The following is an 18,554-nucleotide window of genomic DNA, read 5'->3' as shown; positions in this document are numbered from 1 at the left end:
GAAGTATCATACCCCATACACCCACACACCCACCTCATAAATCAGACCAACAACTGCTTATGGCTAGGGGTTCATTCTGGACAAGCCAGTCTCTTTCCTAAATCCTACAAAATCCCTACCCCCAGCATTCCACAGAAATCTTAGGTCTCTCGGCATCCATGTGTGTATGTGCGTATGTGGAGGTTCTACCCTGAGGGTACATCAGCCAAGCGCAGTGGACCCCCAGCTGGGTGTGGACGAACAGTGGCGACGCAACATATCGGAAAATTGCAGAAAATCGGCGTTAAATGAACAGAAAATGAATTGCTGTAATTCAGACTACAAATGTATTTATTACATTTTATATTCAAAACACATTCATCAAAATTTACATTTTAGAAACAAAATCCACATGTAAAAATCTAACTGACATAAGTTACAATAAAATCACCTAGGGGACAAATAAATAGTAAAACACAGGTGAAATAATAAATGCGAGACTGTTCAGTCTGATCTCATGTTAAACGAGGCTATAGTGGTGGGATGTAGGGCCCAGACTGTTCAGTCTGATCTCATGTTAAACGAGGCTATACTGGTGGGATGTAGGGCCCAGACTGTTCAGTCTGATCTCATGTTAAACGAGGCTATACTGGTGGGATGTAGGGCCCAGACTGTTCAGTCTGATCTCATGTTAAACGAGGCTATAGTGGTGGGATGTAGGGCCCAGACTGTTCAGTCTGATCTCATGTTAAACGAGGCTATAGTGGTGGGATGTAGGGCCCAGACTGTTCAGTCTGATCTCATGTTAAACGAGGCTATAGTGGTGGGATGTAGGGCCCAGACTGTTCAGTCTGATCTCATGTTAAACGAGGCTATAGTGGTGGGATGTAGGGCCCAGACTGTTCAGTCTGATCTCATGTTAAACGAGGCTATACTGGTGGGATGTAGGGCCCAGACTGTTCAGTCTGATCTCATGTTAAACGAGGCTATACTGGTGGGATGTAGGGCCCAGACTGTTCAGTCTGATCTCATGTTAAACGAGGCTATAGTGGTGGGATGTAGGGCCCAGACTGTTCAGTCTGATCTCATGTTAAACGAGGCTATAGTGGTGGGATGTAGGGCCCAGACTGTTCAGTCTGATCTCATGTTAAACGAGGCTATAGTGGTGGGATGTAGGGCCCAGACTGTTCAGTCTGATCTCATGTTAAACGAGGCTATACTGGTGGGATGTAGGGCCCAGACTGTTCAGTCTGATCTCATGTTAAACGAGGCTATACTGGTGGGATGTAGGGCCCAGACTGTTCAGTCTGATCTCATGTTAAACGAGGCTATACTGGTGGGATGTAGGGCCCATCTATAAGGTGCAGAGGGGACAGACTTTCTAAAGAGATGTTACACTGAAAAAGTCAAGAAGAACCTGTTTAAACTGTTGAATTTCAGTGGAAGGCCCCTTTAATGCCTCTGCTTAAAACAAGCACCGAAAGAGACACTCTACAGCTGCTGCAGGAAGTCCTTCATATTCATCCCCGGAGAGATTTAAATCATTAATGCAACAGCCTTTGACGTTAGTAACAATTTACAGGTTGACATGAGACATCTGCATGTAATTTGAATGGTGGCCAGCTGGCCAGTGATACAACTACAAAAGCTTAAATAATATTTGAATATATCAGGCTGAAATGTAAATGTACTGGTTGCTCAGCATGAGCAGAATCTCAAGGGCTGCGTTTCAAACTCACAAAAGAAACACCTTCCTCCACTTACCCTTGTCTTATTCCCTCGGGGGAATCCCCGTCACCATCTTGGCCTTCGCTCCAAGCGATTAGCCAAACAAGGGAAGTTCAAAACGTAAGCCCCATCAGCCCTTGTTTTTAATTGAGTTTGCAAGTGTACAATTATGTTCACTTCGGGCCTGTAATCCCCCATAATTCAATTTGCGATGATTGCACTTCCGCTAAGAAAACTCAGTCAACATACAAGTGTGAGTAAAAATGAATGTAAATAAGTTAGAAATTGTGCTACTAATGCACAAACACATCTCATAAAAGTAATGATGTTTTTGTTTGGTTCGTTTTTGGAAATTGTAGAAATAAAAAGTTCAGAAGTTCCAGCTTGGCAGGCTAACCTTAGTTAGCTAATTAGTTTGCTAGCTATCATACAGTAGACGTATATTAATAATTATATAGTTAATATAAGTAGACATAAAATCAGAATTGACTGTAGCTCATATAAAGCACCCACAAGCCACTGGTGGCTGAAAACACAATTGTTGTGGGACAAACGAGTGACAAACTTCCGGGCAAGGGCGCTCCATTTAAAATTCATTCCTTCCTCCCTTGCCCTGCCAGACGTCATGACCCGTCATCAGAAGTGTCCACTTAATTTGAGGGCTGAGGGGAGAGGGTGTGTCTGTTAAGTGTTTGGAATGCAGCCAAGGTGCTTACCGTGCCCGACTACATTTCCCATGGTTCCTATACTACCCACTTGTGCCCGACTACATTTCCAATGGTTCCTATACTACCTAGGGCCAAGATAATACCAGTACCGCGACACTCGTTAGTATCATGTCAAAGAAACAAAACACAAAGCAGATTTAACTTCTTCAGGAAAAAAGTCCTAATGTTGGAAACAAACATCCTCATGTTGTCACCCAGAGTCACATTTATTTATTTTCCAAGCTATAGCACACAATATTTTACATACAGAAGGTTTTTAAAGGACCAAAGTGTTTGGTCTGCTTTGTGTTTTCATTTTTGCCATGGAAAAAATATTGGGATACTGGTATGGTCACAGCCATAATATTACCCACCATGCCCTAGCTGACTATACTCCCCACCGTGCCCCTCTGGTGTCTGTACAGGTGTAGCACCAGGTCCCTGATCTCGTCTCGTTTCCTCCTCACCTGTTGCCGTGGGAACCAGCGTTCTAGGCACAGGGGGAGTTCAAAGTGCACCACAGGGTCCTAAAGGGAGAAAGGGTAGGAGAGAGAGAGAGAAAAGTTATATGTAGGTGTATGTCAGCGTATGTGTTTGGTGAGTATGGTCTCATAAGAGAAACACGTGAGCAACCTTGTCTGAGACCTGAAGACACAAGCTTAAGTTCCTTTGGTTAACGGGGTCTTGAGTTGATCAGACATGACAAGAGTTCAATACCAGGCCGGTTACAGGTGGGAGCGTGTGAATTCCTATGCATGTTCTTCTTCCATGCGTACAGTTACCTGCAGGAAGCTCTCCACGTACTGCAGCAGGTAGAGGCCGCAGTCGCTGCTGTTGTCCTGTAGGGGGACCTTACAGTGGGAGCCTCGCATCTGCTCAGAACTGAACTCGCGCACAGAGCCCCGACGCAGCTCCCACTCCGACTGCAGGTACCTGGCACACAGAGATAGCTGGTACATTAAGGGAACAACACACACACACAACATTCCATTCAATAGTAGACTCACTCCCGTAAGAGTTTGAAGACGCGCTCATGGAGGGAAAACTTGAGGGAGTTCATGATGAGAATACAGGGTCTACGGAGAGAAGAGATGTGCATATAAACATCTAGTTAAGATCTCTAGAACACACCTTCTTAGTGTGTGTGTGTGTGGTCATCCACTCACCGTTTACAGATGGTCTCTCTGTGACAGGTCTTCTCAGTGCAGTCCTAGCGAGAAGAAGGACAGAATGTAAGAAAGACAACAGAGTGAGAGAGAAGGAAAACAACTGAATGTGAGAAGAAACAGAGATTCCTAAAGAGAGAGATGTCTTACCAGAGGACCAGGAGGTGGCTGGAGTACTGATTCACTCTGTACCACAACATTTGAAACTAGAGAGAAAACAGCAGCAGGATCAGCAATTATCCACCTCCTGCTAAATCCCAGGACTTCGGGACTAGTATTTCATAACAGCAACCCTGTTCCTATTGTAGTTGTTGCTATTGTCATTGTGGATGTTATTGCAGCACAGTGATATAAAGAATGCATCATAAAAAACCCTGTAGATGAAAGCCTCTTGAGTTTCTGCCTGTGACTGGAGTTCTGAGCAGCTCTCCCCTCACAGTTCTGACTCCATCCTACCCACAGACTACAGCCCTAGTTTTCCACCCTGCGTATTTATCTAAAACATATATTAGAGTTATACTCCTAAACCTACGCACATGTTCACTAATGTGTGACTATTATGTCAGTTTGACATAAAGACATGTAAAATCCTGAGAGACAGGATGAGAGGACTACAGACACACATACCTGTAACTGTCAGTTTGACATAAAGACATGTAAAATCCTGAGAGACGGGATGAGAGGACTACAGACACACATACCTGTAACTGTCAGTTTGACATAAAGACATGTAAAATCCTGAGAGACAGGATGAGAGGACTACAGACACACATACCTGTAACTGTCAGTTTGACATAAAGACATGTAAAATCCTGAGAGACAGGATGAGAGGACTACAGACACACATACCTGTAACTGTCAGTTTGACATAAAGACATGTAAAATCCTGAGAGACAGGATGAGAGGACTACAGACACACATACCTGTAACTGTCAGTTTGTCCTGGTTGTCAGTGCTAATTGATTCAGGGGTGACTTCACTGATGCCATTTAGCTTTTTGGACCCAGAGAACTTCTCTTCAGCCTGGGCCTCGTCTGGCTTCTCTCCCCCTGTTCCCCTCAGCGAGGCTGGGCTGCTCCCCTCCTCACACTGAGGCTCCTCCAGGCCAGGGAAGCAGATCACCACCAGGTACCAGTGGGCTCTGTCATATAAGGAAGAAAGCACTATGAGCCACACAGTTTATTTATTGATGTGTGTGTGTGTGTGTGTGTGTGTGTGTGTGTCACTCACTCCTGATTGACAGGCACAAACAGGAAGTCTTTCTGGAAGATGTCCACATGTCGTGTCCATGTCTTCACCCGCTGATGCCGCCTCCGCTGTGCTCTGGGGACAGACACACACACACACACACACACACACACACACACACACACACACACACACACACACACACACACACACACACGTCAAGAGACACACACATACAAACAAAAACACACAAAGATACAAATCCATAATTGATCAACTAAAATAGACACACACACACTTACGAGACGCTGGTACTGTCCTCACTGGCATTGTCTCGGCGAGTGAGCTGCTTGTAGAAGAAGCTGCTGAAGACGTGAGCGCGATCAGCCACATCCTGCGGAACCCTCTCCAGAAGCAGATACCTGTTGGGACAGAGACATGTTGTTGAAACTGTCCTCCATGTTGTTGAAACTGTCCTCCATGTTGTTGAAACTGTCCTCCATGCACCAAACTGACGATGTCACTCACTTGAGGTAGAAGTCGATGATGACATCATTCAGAAACTGGCCTTTGTCAAGACACTCCAGATCTTCTGTTGTCACGGCGATCCCTCCTTTGGAAGGCGGTGGAGGAAACTGGATCAACCTGAGAAGGATCAGAAAGAACATAACTAAGAGTGAAACCACATATCTACACTAACGATTGTGTACATCAGGGGTTCCCAAGCGTTTTCACTCCGGCCCCCTCTCCCCCGCATCTATTTCTATGGGCACAGGCACTGTTCATGACACAAACTGTTCACACCCCTCTTGTTGGTGGAGAGAATTTTGCAGATTTAAAGCTTATTTCCTACAATTTCACACATTTTGTCATGTCTAATGTGTATCCATGTGATAAAAACTGTTAGCTGATGTGCTATTTGATCTAGACAAGTTATAAATAGCTCTCTAAGCTATGCAATGACTAACATGACAAGAGGAACTGATGATGCACTACCCCATTTAGAAACTTTCAAGCTGTAAGTTTAATGGCGGACTAAGTTCCTTATTATTATTGGATTATTTTCTGCGCCTGCCCTGCCGACCACACAGTTTGGGAACCACTACTCTACAGCAAGGGTCTCCATCTCTGGTCCTGTAGACCAATATGGTGTGCAGGGTTTCGTTCAAGCCCTGCACTTACACACCTGTTTCAAAGAATCATGGGAGTTGTGTAGCTTGCCTGCGTGTGGGGCCCTGGTGCTTGTATCGGGTCCAGTTGGAGCCTGGCTTCGGGCCCAGGAACACAGAGTAGGAGCCTCTGGTTCTGATGTGACACACCGTGTACACGGGTCTGGGCTGGACTGGACTCTCCTGGAGGGGGGACAAAAGACAGAGGAAGTGTAATAGGTTACATGTTGTTCATTTGATCATTCATGTAGAGCTTAGGGTTTGTTATGGTTGAGCTTGATGACATCCGTCTCCACACCCAAACACACAGTACTACCAACCTCAGCGAGGGGTACGCTCTCTGCCTCCCTCTGCTCCTCCTCCTCTGTCTGTTGCTCTGCCTGTACCTCTGTCTCCGGTGGTGTCTGTGACTCTCCCTCCACAGTGTCCAGATTTGGCCCAGGTGTGTCTCTGTCTTGGTCGGGTTCTGTGACAGGCTCGGCATTGTTCTGTCCCAGTAAGGAGAGCAGCTGGTGGTCTAGTCCGGTTCTACCGATCAGCGCCAGACTGTCATCCAATGACAGGAGGGGACTGTGGAGGTCCTCGTTGATGGGAGCGTTCCCCCAGAGACATGCAGCGTCGACGTTGTTGAGACAGATGATGTCGAGGATGGAGCGAAGTAGAGCCCCTTCCACCCCCTCCAGAGGGGCATGCAGAGTCAGCAGGAGGAAGGGACTGGCCTGGCCTATGAGCGCACACACACACGAATAGCACATGGGCATACACCCACTTGAGCAAACACCCACCTACCCACATACTAGTGTTGTCACAAGACCAGAATTTTGACTTTGATACCAGGTTTAGTATCACGATACCAAAACAACAACACTGCATAAAAGAAGCTGACGTTTTAGAAGGGCACTTATTCCAGACGATCTGTAGACTTCAATATCACACTTGAAATGTTTGACGTCCATTTTTCATATTCAGCCATGTATGCATTAATGAATCAACTATACAATCAATCTCAGCACATAACATAAAGGGTCATCATTGAATGGACTTATTTTACTCTACTGATCAACAACATTTGCATAGACGAAGCAATGTCTTCTTTTATGAAAGAGTGCGTCTCTAAGACCTAATGATGTCACTCACACACACACAGTGAGAGAGACAGGAAAGATGTGAATGAACAACGTTTCTGACATTGAATATGGTCTTTGGCGACAATCAGCTTTGAAATCAGCATATTTTGCGTTATGGTTCTAGGGTAGTGAACTGACATTAGCTTCCGCTGTTAGTTCAGCAACAAAAGTTAGCCTACAAAGCTGGATGCTAGCAGTATCTTCCTGCAAGTGTTCTAGCCTTTAATGGACATTGTTTGGTGAACAGTTTCAACATTTCTACATGCTGTGTTGCATTACTCAAGTGTGTTAACTTCTGTGCAGTATGAGAGAGGAGATAACATGATACAGTCCAGACTAGAGTCAGTATGAGAGAGGAGATAACATGATACAGTCCAGACTCCCTGTGGTTCCTCAGGACAGACTATAGTCAGTATGAGAGAGGAGATAACATGATACAGTCAAGACTCCCAGTGGTTCCTCAGGACAGACTAGAGTCAGTATGAGAGGGGAGATAACATGATACAGTCCAGACTCCCAGTGGTTCCTCAGGACAGACTACAGTCAGTATGAGAGAGGAGATAACATGATACAGTCCAGACTCCCAGTGGTTCCTCAGGACAGACTATAGTCAGTATGAGAGGGGAGATAACATGATACAGTCCAGACTCCCAGTGGTTCCTCAGGACAGACTAGAGTCAGTATGAGAGAGGAGATAACATGATACAGTCCAGACTCCCAGTTGTTCCTCAGGACAGACTAGAGTCAGAATGAGAGAGGAGATAACATGATACAGTCCAGACTAGAGTCAGTATGAGAGAGGAGATAACATGATACAGTCCAGACTCCCAGTGGTTCCTCAGGACAGACTAGAGTCAGTATGAGAGGAGATAACATGATACAGTCCAGACTCCCAGTGGTTCCTCAGGACAGACTAGAGTCAGTATGAGAGGGGAGATAACATGATACAGTCCAGACTCCCAGTGGTTCCTCAGGACAGACTAGAGTCAGTATGAGAGAGGAGATAACATGATACAGTCCAGACTCCCAGTGGTTCCTCAGGACAGACTAGAGTCAGTATGAGAGAGGAGATAACATGATACAGTCCAGACTCCCAGTGGTTCCTCAGGACAGACTAGAGTCAGTATGAGAGAGGAGATAACATGATACAGTCCAGACTCCCAGTGGTTCCTCAGGACAGACTAGAGTCAGTATGAGAGAGGAGATAACATGATACAGTCCAGACTCCCAGTGGTTCCTCAGGACAGACTAGAGTCAGTATGAGAGAGAGAGATAACATGATACAGTCCAGACTCCCAGTGGTTCCTCAGGACAGACTAGAGTCAGTATGAGAGAGGAGATAACATGATACAGTCCAGACTCCCAGTGGTTCCTCAGGACAGACTAGAGTCAGTATGAGAGAGGAGATAACATGATACAGTCCAGACTCCCAGTGGTTCCTCAGGACAGACTAGAGTCAGTATGAGAGGGGAGATAACATGATACAGTCCAGACTCCCAGTGGTTCCTCAGGACAGACTAGAGTCAGTATGAGAGAGGAGATAACATGATACAGTCCAGACTCCCAGTGGTTCCTCAGACAGACAGTGGATACAGTCCAGACTCCCAGTGGTTCCTCAGGACAGACTAGAGTCAGTATGAGAGAGGAGATAACATGATACAGTCCAGACTCCCAGTGGTTCCTCAGGACAGACTAGAGTCAGTATGAGAGAGGAGATAACATGATACAGTCCAGACTCCCAGTTGTTCCTCAGGACAGACTAGAGTCAGAATGAGAGAGGAGATAACATGATACAGTCCAGACTATAGTCAGTATGAGAGAGGAGATAACATGATACAGTCCAGACTCCCAGTGGTTCCTCAGGACAGACTAGAGTCAGTATGAGAGAGGAGATAACATGATACAGTCCAGACTCCCAGTGGTTCCTCAGGACAGACTAGAGTCAGTATGAGAGAGGAGATAACATGATACAGTCCAGACTCCCAGTGGTTCCTCAGGACAGACTAGAGTCAGTGGTTCCTCAGGACAGACTAGAGTCAGAGAGAGGAGATAACATGATACAGTCCAGACTCCCAGTGGTTCCTCAGGACAGACTAGAGTCAGTATGAGAGAGGAGATAACATGATACAGTCCAGACTCCCAGTGGTTCCTCAGGACAGACTAGAGTCAGTATGAGAGAGGAGATAACATGATACAGTCCAGACTCCCAGTGGTTCCTCAGAGAGAGAGATAACATGGTACAGTCCAGACTCCCAGTGGTTCCTCAGGACAGACTAGAGTCAGTATGAGAGAGGAGATAACATGATACAGTCCAGACTAGAGTCAGTATGAGAGAGGAGATAACATGATGCAGTCCAGACTCCCAGTGGTTCCTCAGGACAGACTAGAGTCAGTATGAGAGGGGAGATAACATGATACAGTCCAGACTCCCAGTGGTTCCTCAGGACAGACTAGAGTCAGTATGAGAGAGGAGATAACATGATACAGTCCAGACTCCCAGTGGTTCCTCAGGACAGACTAGAGTCAGTATGAGAGGAGATAACATGATACAGTCCAGACTCCCAGTGGTTCCTCAGGACAGACTAGAGTCAGTATGAGAGAGGAGATAACATGATACAGTCCAGACTCCCAGTGGTTCCTCAGGACAGACTAGAGTCAGTATGAGAGAGGAGATAACATGATACAGTCCAGACTCCCAGTGGTTCCTCAGGACAGACTAGAGTCAGTATGAGAGGGGAGATAACATGATACAGTCCAGACTCCCAGTGGTTCCTCAGGACAGACTAGAGTCAGTATGAGAGGAGATAACATGATACAGTCCAGACTCCCAGTGGTTCCTCAGGACAGACTAGAGTCAGTATGAGAGAGGAGATAACATGATACAGTCCAGACTCCCAGTGGTTCCTCAGGACAGACTAGAGTCAGTATGAGAGAGGAGATAACATGATACAGTCCAGACTCCCAGTGGTTCCTCAGGACAGACTAGAGTCAGTATGAGAGAGAGAGATAACATGATACAGTCCAGACTCCCAGTGGTTCCTCAGGACAGACTAGAGTCAGTATGAGAGAGGAGATAACATGATACAGTCCAGACTCCCAGTGGTTCCTCAGGACAGACTAGAGTCAGTATGAGAGGAGATAACATGATACAGTCCAGACTCCCAGTGGTTCCTCAGGACAGACTAGAGTCAGTATGAGAGAGGAGATAACATGATACAGTCCAGACTCCCAGTGGTTCCTCAGGACAGACTAGAGTCAGTATGAGAGGAGATAACATGATACAGTCCAGACTCCCAGTGGTTCCTCAGGACAGACTAGAGTCAGTATGAGAGAGGAGATAACATGATACAGTCCAGACTCCCAGTGGTTCCTCAGGACAGACTAGAGTCAGTATGAGAGAGGAGATAACATGATACAGTCCAGACTCCCAGTGGTTCCTCAGGACAGACTAGAGTCAGTATGAGAGGGAGATAACATGATACAGTCCAGACTCCCAGTGGTTCCTCAGGACAGACTAGAGTCAGTATGAGAGAGGAGATAACATGATACAGTCCAGACTCCCAGTGGTTCCTCAGGACAGACTAGAGTCAGTATGAGAGAGGAGATAACATGATACAGTCCAGACTCCCAGTGGTTCCTCAGGACAGACTAGAGTCAGTATGAGAGAGAGGAGATAACATGATACAGTCCAGACTCCCAGTGGTTCCTCAGGACAGACTAGAGTCAGTATGAGAGAGGAGATAACATGATACAGTCCAGACTCCCAGTGGTTCCTCAGGACAGACTAGAGTCAGTATGAGAGAGGAGATAACATGATACAGTCCAGACTCCCAGTGGTTCCTCAGGACAGACTAGAGTCAGTATGAGAGAGGAGATAACATGATACAGTCCAGACTCCCAGTGGTTCCTCAGGACAGACTAGAGTCAGTATGAGAGGAGATAACATGATACAGTCCAGACTCCCAGTGGTTCCTCAGGACAGACTAGAGTCAGTATGAGAGGAGATAACATGATACAGTCCAGATCCCAGATAACATGGTACAGTCCAGACTCCCAGTGGTTCCTCAGGACAGACTAGAGTCAGTATGAGAGAGGAGATAACATGATACAGTCCAGACTCCCAGTGGTTCCTCAGGACAGACTAGAGTCAGTATGAGAGAGAGGAGATAACATGATACAGTCCAGACTCCCAGTGGTTCCTCAGGACAGACTAGAGTCAGTATGAGAGAGGAGATAACATGATACAGTCCAGACTCCCAGTGGTTCCTCAGGACAGACTAGAGTCAGTATGAGAGAGGAGATAACATGATACAGTCCAGACTCCCAGTGGTTCTTCAGGACAGACTAGAGTCAGTGTGAGAGAGGAGATAACATGATACAGTCCAGACTCCCAGTGGTTCCTCAGGACAGACTAGAGTCAGTATGAGAGAGGAGATAACATGATACAGTCCAGACTCCCAGTGGTTCCTCAGGACAGACTAGAGTCAGTATGAGAGAGGAGATAACATGATACAGTCCAGACTCCCAGTGGTTCCTCAGGACAGACTAGAGTCAGTATGAGAGAGGAGATAACATGATACAGTCCAGACTCCCAGTGGTTCCTCAGGACAGACTAGAGTCAGTATGAGAGAGGAGATAACATGATACAGTCCAGACTCCCAGTGGTTCCTCAGGACAGACTAGAGTCAGTATGAGAGAGGAGATAACATGATACAGTCCAGACTCCCCAGTGGTTCCTCAGGACAGACTAGAGTCAGTATGAGAGAGGAGATAACATGATACAGTCCAGACTCCCAGTGGTTCCTCAGGACAGACTAGAGTCAGTATGAGAGAGGAGAATAACATGATACAGTCCAGACTCCCAGTGGTTCCTCAGGACAGACTAGAGTCAGTATGAGAGAGGAGATAACATGATACAGTCCAGACTCCCAGTGGTTCCTCAGGACAGACTAGAGTCAGTGTGAGAGAGGAGATAACATGATACAGTCCAGACTCCCAGTGGTTCCTCAGGACATTTACATTTACATTTAAGTCATTTAGCAGATGCTCTTATCCAGAGCGAGAGAGGAGATAACATGATACAGTCCAGACTCCCAGTGGTTCCTCAGGACAGACTAGAGTCAGTATGAGAGAGGAGATAACATGATACAGTCCAGACTCCCAGTGGTTCCTCAGGACAGACTAGAGTCAGTATGAGAGAGGAGATAACATGATACAGTCCAGACTCCCAGTGGTTCCTCAGGACAGACTAGAGTCAGTATGAGAGAGGAGATAACATGATACAGTCCAGACTCCCAGTGGTTCCTCAGGACAGACTAGAGTCAGTATGAGAGAGGAGATAACATGATACAGTCCAGACTCCCAGTGGTTCCTCAGGACAGACTAGAGTCAGTATGAGAGAGGAGATAACATGATACAGTCCAGACTAGAGTCAGTATGAGAGAGGAGATAACATGATACAGTCCAGACTCCCAGTGGTTCCTCAGGACAGACTAGAGTCAGTATGAGAGAGGAGATAACATGATACAGTCCAGACTCCCAGTGGTTCCTCAGGACAGACTAGAGTCAGTATGAGAGAGGAGATAACATGATACAGTCCAGACTCCCAGTGGTTCCTCAGGACAGACTAGAGTCAGTATGAGAGAGGAGATAACATGATACAGTCCAGACTCCCAGTGGTTCCTCAGGACAGACTAGAGTCAGTATGAGAGAGGAGATAACATGATACAGTCCAGACTCCCAGTGGTTCCTCAGGACAGACTAGAGTCAGTATGAGAGAGGAGATAACATGATACAGTCCAGACTCCCAGTGGTTCCTCAGGACAGACTAGAGTCAGTATGAGAGAGGAGATAACATGATACAGTCCAGACTCCCAGTGGTTCCTCAGGACAGACTAGAGTCAGTATGAGAGAGGAGATAACATGATACAGTCCAGACTCCCAGTGGTTCCTCAGGACAGACTAGAGTCAGTATGAGAGAGGAGATAACATGATACAGTCCAGACTCCCAGTGGTTCCTCAGGACAGACTAGAGTCAGTATGAGAGAGGAGATAACAGTCCATGATACAGTCCAGACTCCCAGTGGTTCCTCAGGACAGACTAGAGTCAGTATGAGAGAGGAGATAACATGATACAGTCCAGACTCCCAGTGGTTCCTCAGGACAGACTAGAGTCAGTATGAGAGAGGAGATAACATGATACAGTCCAGACTCCCAGTGGTTCCTCAGGACAGACTAGAGTCAGTATGAGAGAGGAGATAACATGATACAGTCCAGACTAGTGGTTCCTCAGGACAGACTAGAGTATGAGAGAGGAGATAACATGATACAGTCCAGACTCCCAGTGGTTCCTCAGGACAGACTAGAGTCAGTATGAGAGAGGAGATAACATGATACAGTCCAGACTCCCAGTGGTTCCTCAGGACAGACTAGAGTCAGTATGAGAGAGGAGATAACATGATACAGTCCAGACTCCCAGTGGTTCCTCAGGACAGACTAGAGTCAGTATGAGAGAGGAGATAACATGATACAGTCCAGACTCCCAGTGGTTCCTAGGGACAGACTAGAGTCAGTATGAGAGAGGAGATAACATGATACAGTCCAGACTCCCAGTGGTTCCTCAGGACAGACTAGAGTCAGTATGAGAGAGGAGATAACATGATACAGTCCAGACTCCCAGTGGTTCCTCAGGACAGACTAGAGTCAGTATGAGAGAGGAGATAACATGATACAGTCCAGACTCCCAGTGGTTCCTCAGGACAGACTAGAGTCAGTATGAGAGAGGAGATAACATGATACAGTCCAGACTCCCAGTGGTTCCTCAGGACAGACTAGAGTCAGTATGAGAGGAGATAACATGATACAGTCCAGACTCCCAGTGGTTCCTCAGGACAGACTGAGAGAGGAGTCATGATACAGTCCAGACTCCCAGTGGTCAGGACAGACTAGAGTGAGAGAGGAGATAACATGATACAGTCCAGACTCCCAGTGGTTCCTCAGGACAGACTAGAGTCAGTATGAGAGAGGAGATAACATGATACAGTCCAGACTCCCAGTGGTTCCTCAGGACAGACTAGAGTCAGTATGAGAGAGGAGATAACATGATACAGTCAGGACAGACAGAGATAACATGATACAGTCCAGACTCCCAGTGGTTCCTCAGGACAGACTAGAGTCAGTATGAGAGAGGAGATAACATGATACAGTCCAGACTCCCAGTGGTTCCTCAGGACAGACTAGAGTCAGTATGAGAGAGGAGATAACATGATACAGTCCAGACTCCCAGTGGTTCCTCAGGACAGACTAGAGTCAGTATGAGAGAGGAGATAACATGATACAGTCCAGACTCCCAGTGGTTCCTCAGGACAGACTAGAGTCAGTATGAGAGAGGAGATAACATGATACAGTCCAGACTCCCAGTGGTTCCTCAGGACAGACTAGAGTCAGTATGAGAGAGGAGATAACATGATACAGTCCAGACTCCCAGTGGTTCCTCAGGACAGACTAGAGTCAGTATGAGAGAGGAGATAACATGATACAGTCCAGACTCCCAGTGGTTCCTCAGGACAGACTAGAGTCAGTATGAGAGAGGAGATAACATGATACAGTCCAGACTCCCAGTGGTTCCTCAGGACAGACTAGAGTCAGTATGAGAGAGGAGATAACATGATACAGTCCAGACTCCCAGTGGTTCCTCAGGACAGACTAGAGTCAGTATGAGAGAGGAGATAACATGATACAGTCCAGACTCCCAGTGGTTCCTCAGGACAGACTAGAGTCAGTATGAGAGAGTGGTTCCTCAGGACAGACTAGAGTCAGTATGAGAGAGGAGATAACATGATACAGTCCAGACTCCCAGTGGTTCCTCAGGACAGACTAGAGTCAGTATGAGAGAGGAGATAACATGATACAGTCCAGACTCCCAGTGGTTCCTCAGGACAGACTAGAGTCAGTATGAGAGAGGAGATAACATGATACAGTCCAGACTCCCAGTGGTTCCTCAGGACAGACTAGAGTCAGTATGAGAGAGGAGATAACATGATACAGTCCAGACTCCCAGTGGTTCCTCAGGACAGACTAGAGTCAGTATGAGAGAGAGATAACATGATACAGTCCAGACTCCCAGTGGTTCCTCAGGACAGACTAGAGTCAGTATGAGAGGAGGATAACATGATACAGTCCAGACTCCCAGTGGTTCCTCAGGACAGACTAGAGTCAGTATGAGAGAGGAGATAACATGATACAGTCCAGACTCCCAGTGGTTCCTCAGGACAGACTAGAGTCAGACTAGAGTATGAGAGAGGAGATAACATGATACAGTCCAGACTCCCAGTGGTTCCTCAGGACAGACTAGAGTCAGTATGGAGAGGAGATAACATGATACAGTCCAGACTCCCAGTGGTTCCTCAGGACAGACTAGAGTCAGTATGAGAGTCCAGAGAGATAACATGATACAGTCCAGACTCCCAGTGGTTCAGACTCAGGACAGACTAGAGTCAGTATGAGAGAGGAGATAACATGATACAGTCCAGACTCCCAGTGGTTCCTCAGGACAGACTAGAGTCAGTATGTTCCTCAGGAGAGGAGATAACATGATACAGTCCAGACTCCCAGTGGTTCCTCAGGACAGACAGAGTCAGTATGAGAGAGGAGATAACATGATACAGTCCAGTCAGTGGTTCCTCAGGACAGACTAGTGGTTCCTCAGGAGACTCAGTCATGAGAGAGGAGATAACATGATACAGTCCAGACTCCCAGTGTTGTTCCTCAGGACAGACTAGAGTCAGGACAGACTAGAGTCAGTGAGAGAGAGATAACATGATACAGTCCAGACTCCCAGTGGTTCCTCAGGACAGACTAGAGTCAGTATGAGAGAGGAGATAACATGAGTCCAGACTCCCAGTGGTTCCTCAGGACAGACTAGAGTCAGTATGAGAGAGGAGATAACATGATACAGTCCAGACTCCCAGTGTTTCCTCAGGACAGACTAGAGTCAGTATGAGTCAGAGGAGGAGATAACATGATACAGTCCAGACTAGAGTCAGTATGAGAGAGGAGATAACATGATACAGTCCAGACTCCCAGTGGTTCCTCAGGACAGACTAGAGTCAGTATGAGAGAGGAGATAACATGATACAGTCCAGACTCCCAGTGGTTCCTCAGGACAGACTAGAGTCAGTATGAGAGAGGAGATAACATGATACAGTCCAGACTCCCAGTGGTTCCTCAGGACAGACTAGTCCAGTCAGTAGTCAGTGAGAGAGGAGATAACATGATACAGTCCAGACTCCCAGTGGTTCCTCAGGACAGACTAGAGTCAGTATGAGAGAGGAGATAACATGATACAGTCCAGACTCCCAGTGGTTCCTCAGGACAGACTAGAGTCAGTATGAGAGAGGAGATAACATGATACAGTCCAGACTCCCAGTGGTTCCTCAGGACAGACTAGAGTCAGTATGAGAGAGGAGATAACATGATACAGTCCAGACTCCCAGTGGTTCCTCAGGACAGACTCCAGAGAGTCAGTATGAGAGAGGAGATAACATGATACAGTCCAGACTCCCAGTGGTTCCTCAGGACAGACTGATACAGTCAGTATGAGAGAGGAGATAACATGATACAGTCCAGACTCCCAGTGGTTCCTCAGGACAGACTAGAGTCAGTATGAGAGAGGAGATAACATGATACAGTCCAGACTCCCAGTGGTTCCTCAGGACAGACTAGAGTCAGTATGAGAGAGGAGATGACATGATACAGTCCAGACTCCCAGTGGTTCTTCAGGACAGACTAGAGTCAGATACAGTCCAGACTCCCAGTGGTTCCTCAGGACAGACTAGAGTCAGTATGAGAGGGGAGATAACATGATACAGTCCAGACTCCCAGTGGTTCCTCAGGACAGACTAGAGTCAGTATGTCCAGAGAGGAGATAACATGATACAGTCCAGACTCCCAGTGGTTCCTCAGGACAGACTAGAGTCAGTGGTTCCTGAGAGAGGAGATAACATGATACAGTCCAGACTCCCAGTGGTTCCTCAGGACAGACTAGAGTCAGTATGAGAGAGGAGATAACATGATACAGTCCAGACTCCCAGTGGTTCCTCAGGACAGACTAGACAGTATGAGAGAGGAGATACAGACTCCCAGTGGTTCCTCCAGACTCCCAGTTCCTCAGGACAGACTAGAGTCAGTATGAGAGAGGAGATAACATGATACAGTCCAGACTCCCAGTGGTTCCTCAGGACAGACTAGAGTCAGTATGAGAGAGGAGATAACATGATACAGTCCAGACTCCCAGTGGTTCCTCAGGACAGACTAGAGTCAGTATGAGAGAGGAGATAACATGATCCCAGTGGTTCCTCAGGACAGTCCAGACTCCCAGTGGTTCCTCAGGACAGACTAGAGTCAGTATGAGAGAGGAGATAACATGATACAGTCCAGACTCCCAGTGGTTCCTCAGGACAGACTAGAGTCAGTATGAGAGAGGAGATAACATGATACAGTCCAGACTCCCAGTGGTTCCTCAGGACAGACTAGAGTCAGTATGAGAGAGGAGATAACATGATACAGTCCAGACTCCCAGTGGTTCCTCAGGACAGACTAGAGTCAGATATGATACAGTCCAGACTCCCAGTGGTTCCTCAGGACAGACTAAGTCATGATACAGTACAGTCCAGACTCCCAGTGGTTCCTCAGGACAGACTAGAGTCAGTATGAGAGGAGATAACATGATACAGTCCAGACTCCCAGTGGTTCCTCAGGACAGACTAGAGTCAGTATGAGAGAGGAGATAACATGATACAGTCCAGACTCCCAGTGGTTCCTCAGGACAGACTAGAGTCAGTATGAGAGAGGAGATAACATGATACAGTCCAGACTCCCAGTGGTTCCTCAGGACAGACTAGAGTCAGTATGAGAGAGGAGATAACATGATACAGTCCAGACTCCCAGTGGTTCCTCAGGACAGACTAGAGTCAGTATGAGAGGAGATAACATGATACAGTCCAGACTCCCAGTGGTTCCTCAGGACAGACTAGAGTCAGTATGAGAGAGGAGATAACATGATACAGTCCAGACTCCCAGTGGTTCCTCAGGACAGACTAGAGTCAGTATGAGAGAGGAGATAACATGATACAGTCCAGACTCCCAGTGGTTCCTCAGGACAGACTAGACAGTCAGTATGAGAGGAGATAACATGATACAGTCCAGACTCCCAGTGGTTCCTCAGGACAGACTAGAGTCAGTATGAGAGAGGAGATAACATGGAGTCCAGACTCCCAGTGGTTCCTCAGGACAGACTAGAGTCAGTATGAGAGAGGAGATAACATGATACAGTCCAGACTCCCAGTGGTTCCTCAGGACAGACTAGAGTCAGTATGAGAGAGGAGATAACATGATACAGTCCAGACTCCCAGTGGTTCCTCAGGACAGACTAGAGTCAGTATGAGAGGAGATAACATGATACAGTCCAGACTCCCAGTGGTTCCTCAGGAC

The 18,554-nt window shown here is 46.9% G+C and overlaps 1 protein-coding gene across 4 annotated transcripts in view; it reads right to left on the bottom strand.

Annotated features, from left to right (window-relative positions):
* Positions 1-312: 312 nt before the first annotated feature.
* Positions 313-18,554, bottom strand: part of LOC115115958 (sentrin-specific protease 7-like) — a 40,955-nt gene continuing 22,713 nt past the window's right edge. For 3 of the 4 annotated variants that reach the window (XM_065015055.1, XM_065015056.1, XM_065015057.1), the window contains 11 exons: positions 6,258-6,661; positions 5,990-6,120; positions 5,297-5,413; positions 5,071-5,190; positions 4,811-4,903; positions 4,504-4,721; positions 3,731-3,786; positions 3,581-3,624; positions 3,422-3,490; positions 3,197-3,347; positions 313-2,941 (listed from right to left, as the gene is read on the bottom strand). In XM_065015055.1, the coding sequence (XP_064871127.1) occupies positions 2,795-2,941; positions 3,197-3,347; positions 3,422-3,490; positions 3,581-3,624; positions 3,731-3,786; positions 4,504-4,721; positions 4,811-4,903; positions 5,071-5,190; positions 5,297-5,413; positions 5,990-6,120; positions 6,258-6,661 (1,550 nt within the window). In that variant the 3' untranslated portion in view covers positions 313-2,794. Of the gene's footprint in view, positions 2,942-3,196; positions 3,348-3,421; positions 3,491-3,580; positions 3,625-3,730; positions 3,787-4,503; positions 4,722-4,810; positions 4,904-5,070; positions 5,191-5,296; positions 5,414-5,989; positions 6,121-6,257; positions 6,662-18,554 lie in introns of those variants that run through there. The other variant, XM_065015063.1, reaches the window with a different exon arrangement.

The sequence above is a fragment of the Oncorhynchus nerka genome, linkage group LG3 (genome assembly GCF_034236695.1).
Source record: "Oncorhynchus nerka isolate Pitt River linkage group LG3, Oner_Uvic_2.0, whole genome shotgun sequence".
Taxonomy (NCBI): Eukaryota; Metazoa; Chordata; class Actinopteri; order Salmoniformes; family Salmonidae; genus Oncorhynchus; species Oncorhynchus nerka.
Note: the sequence above shows the minus strand (reverse complement) of the source record. Positions and strands in the feature narration are given on the sequence as shown.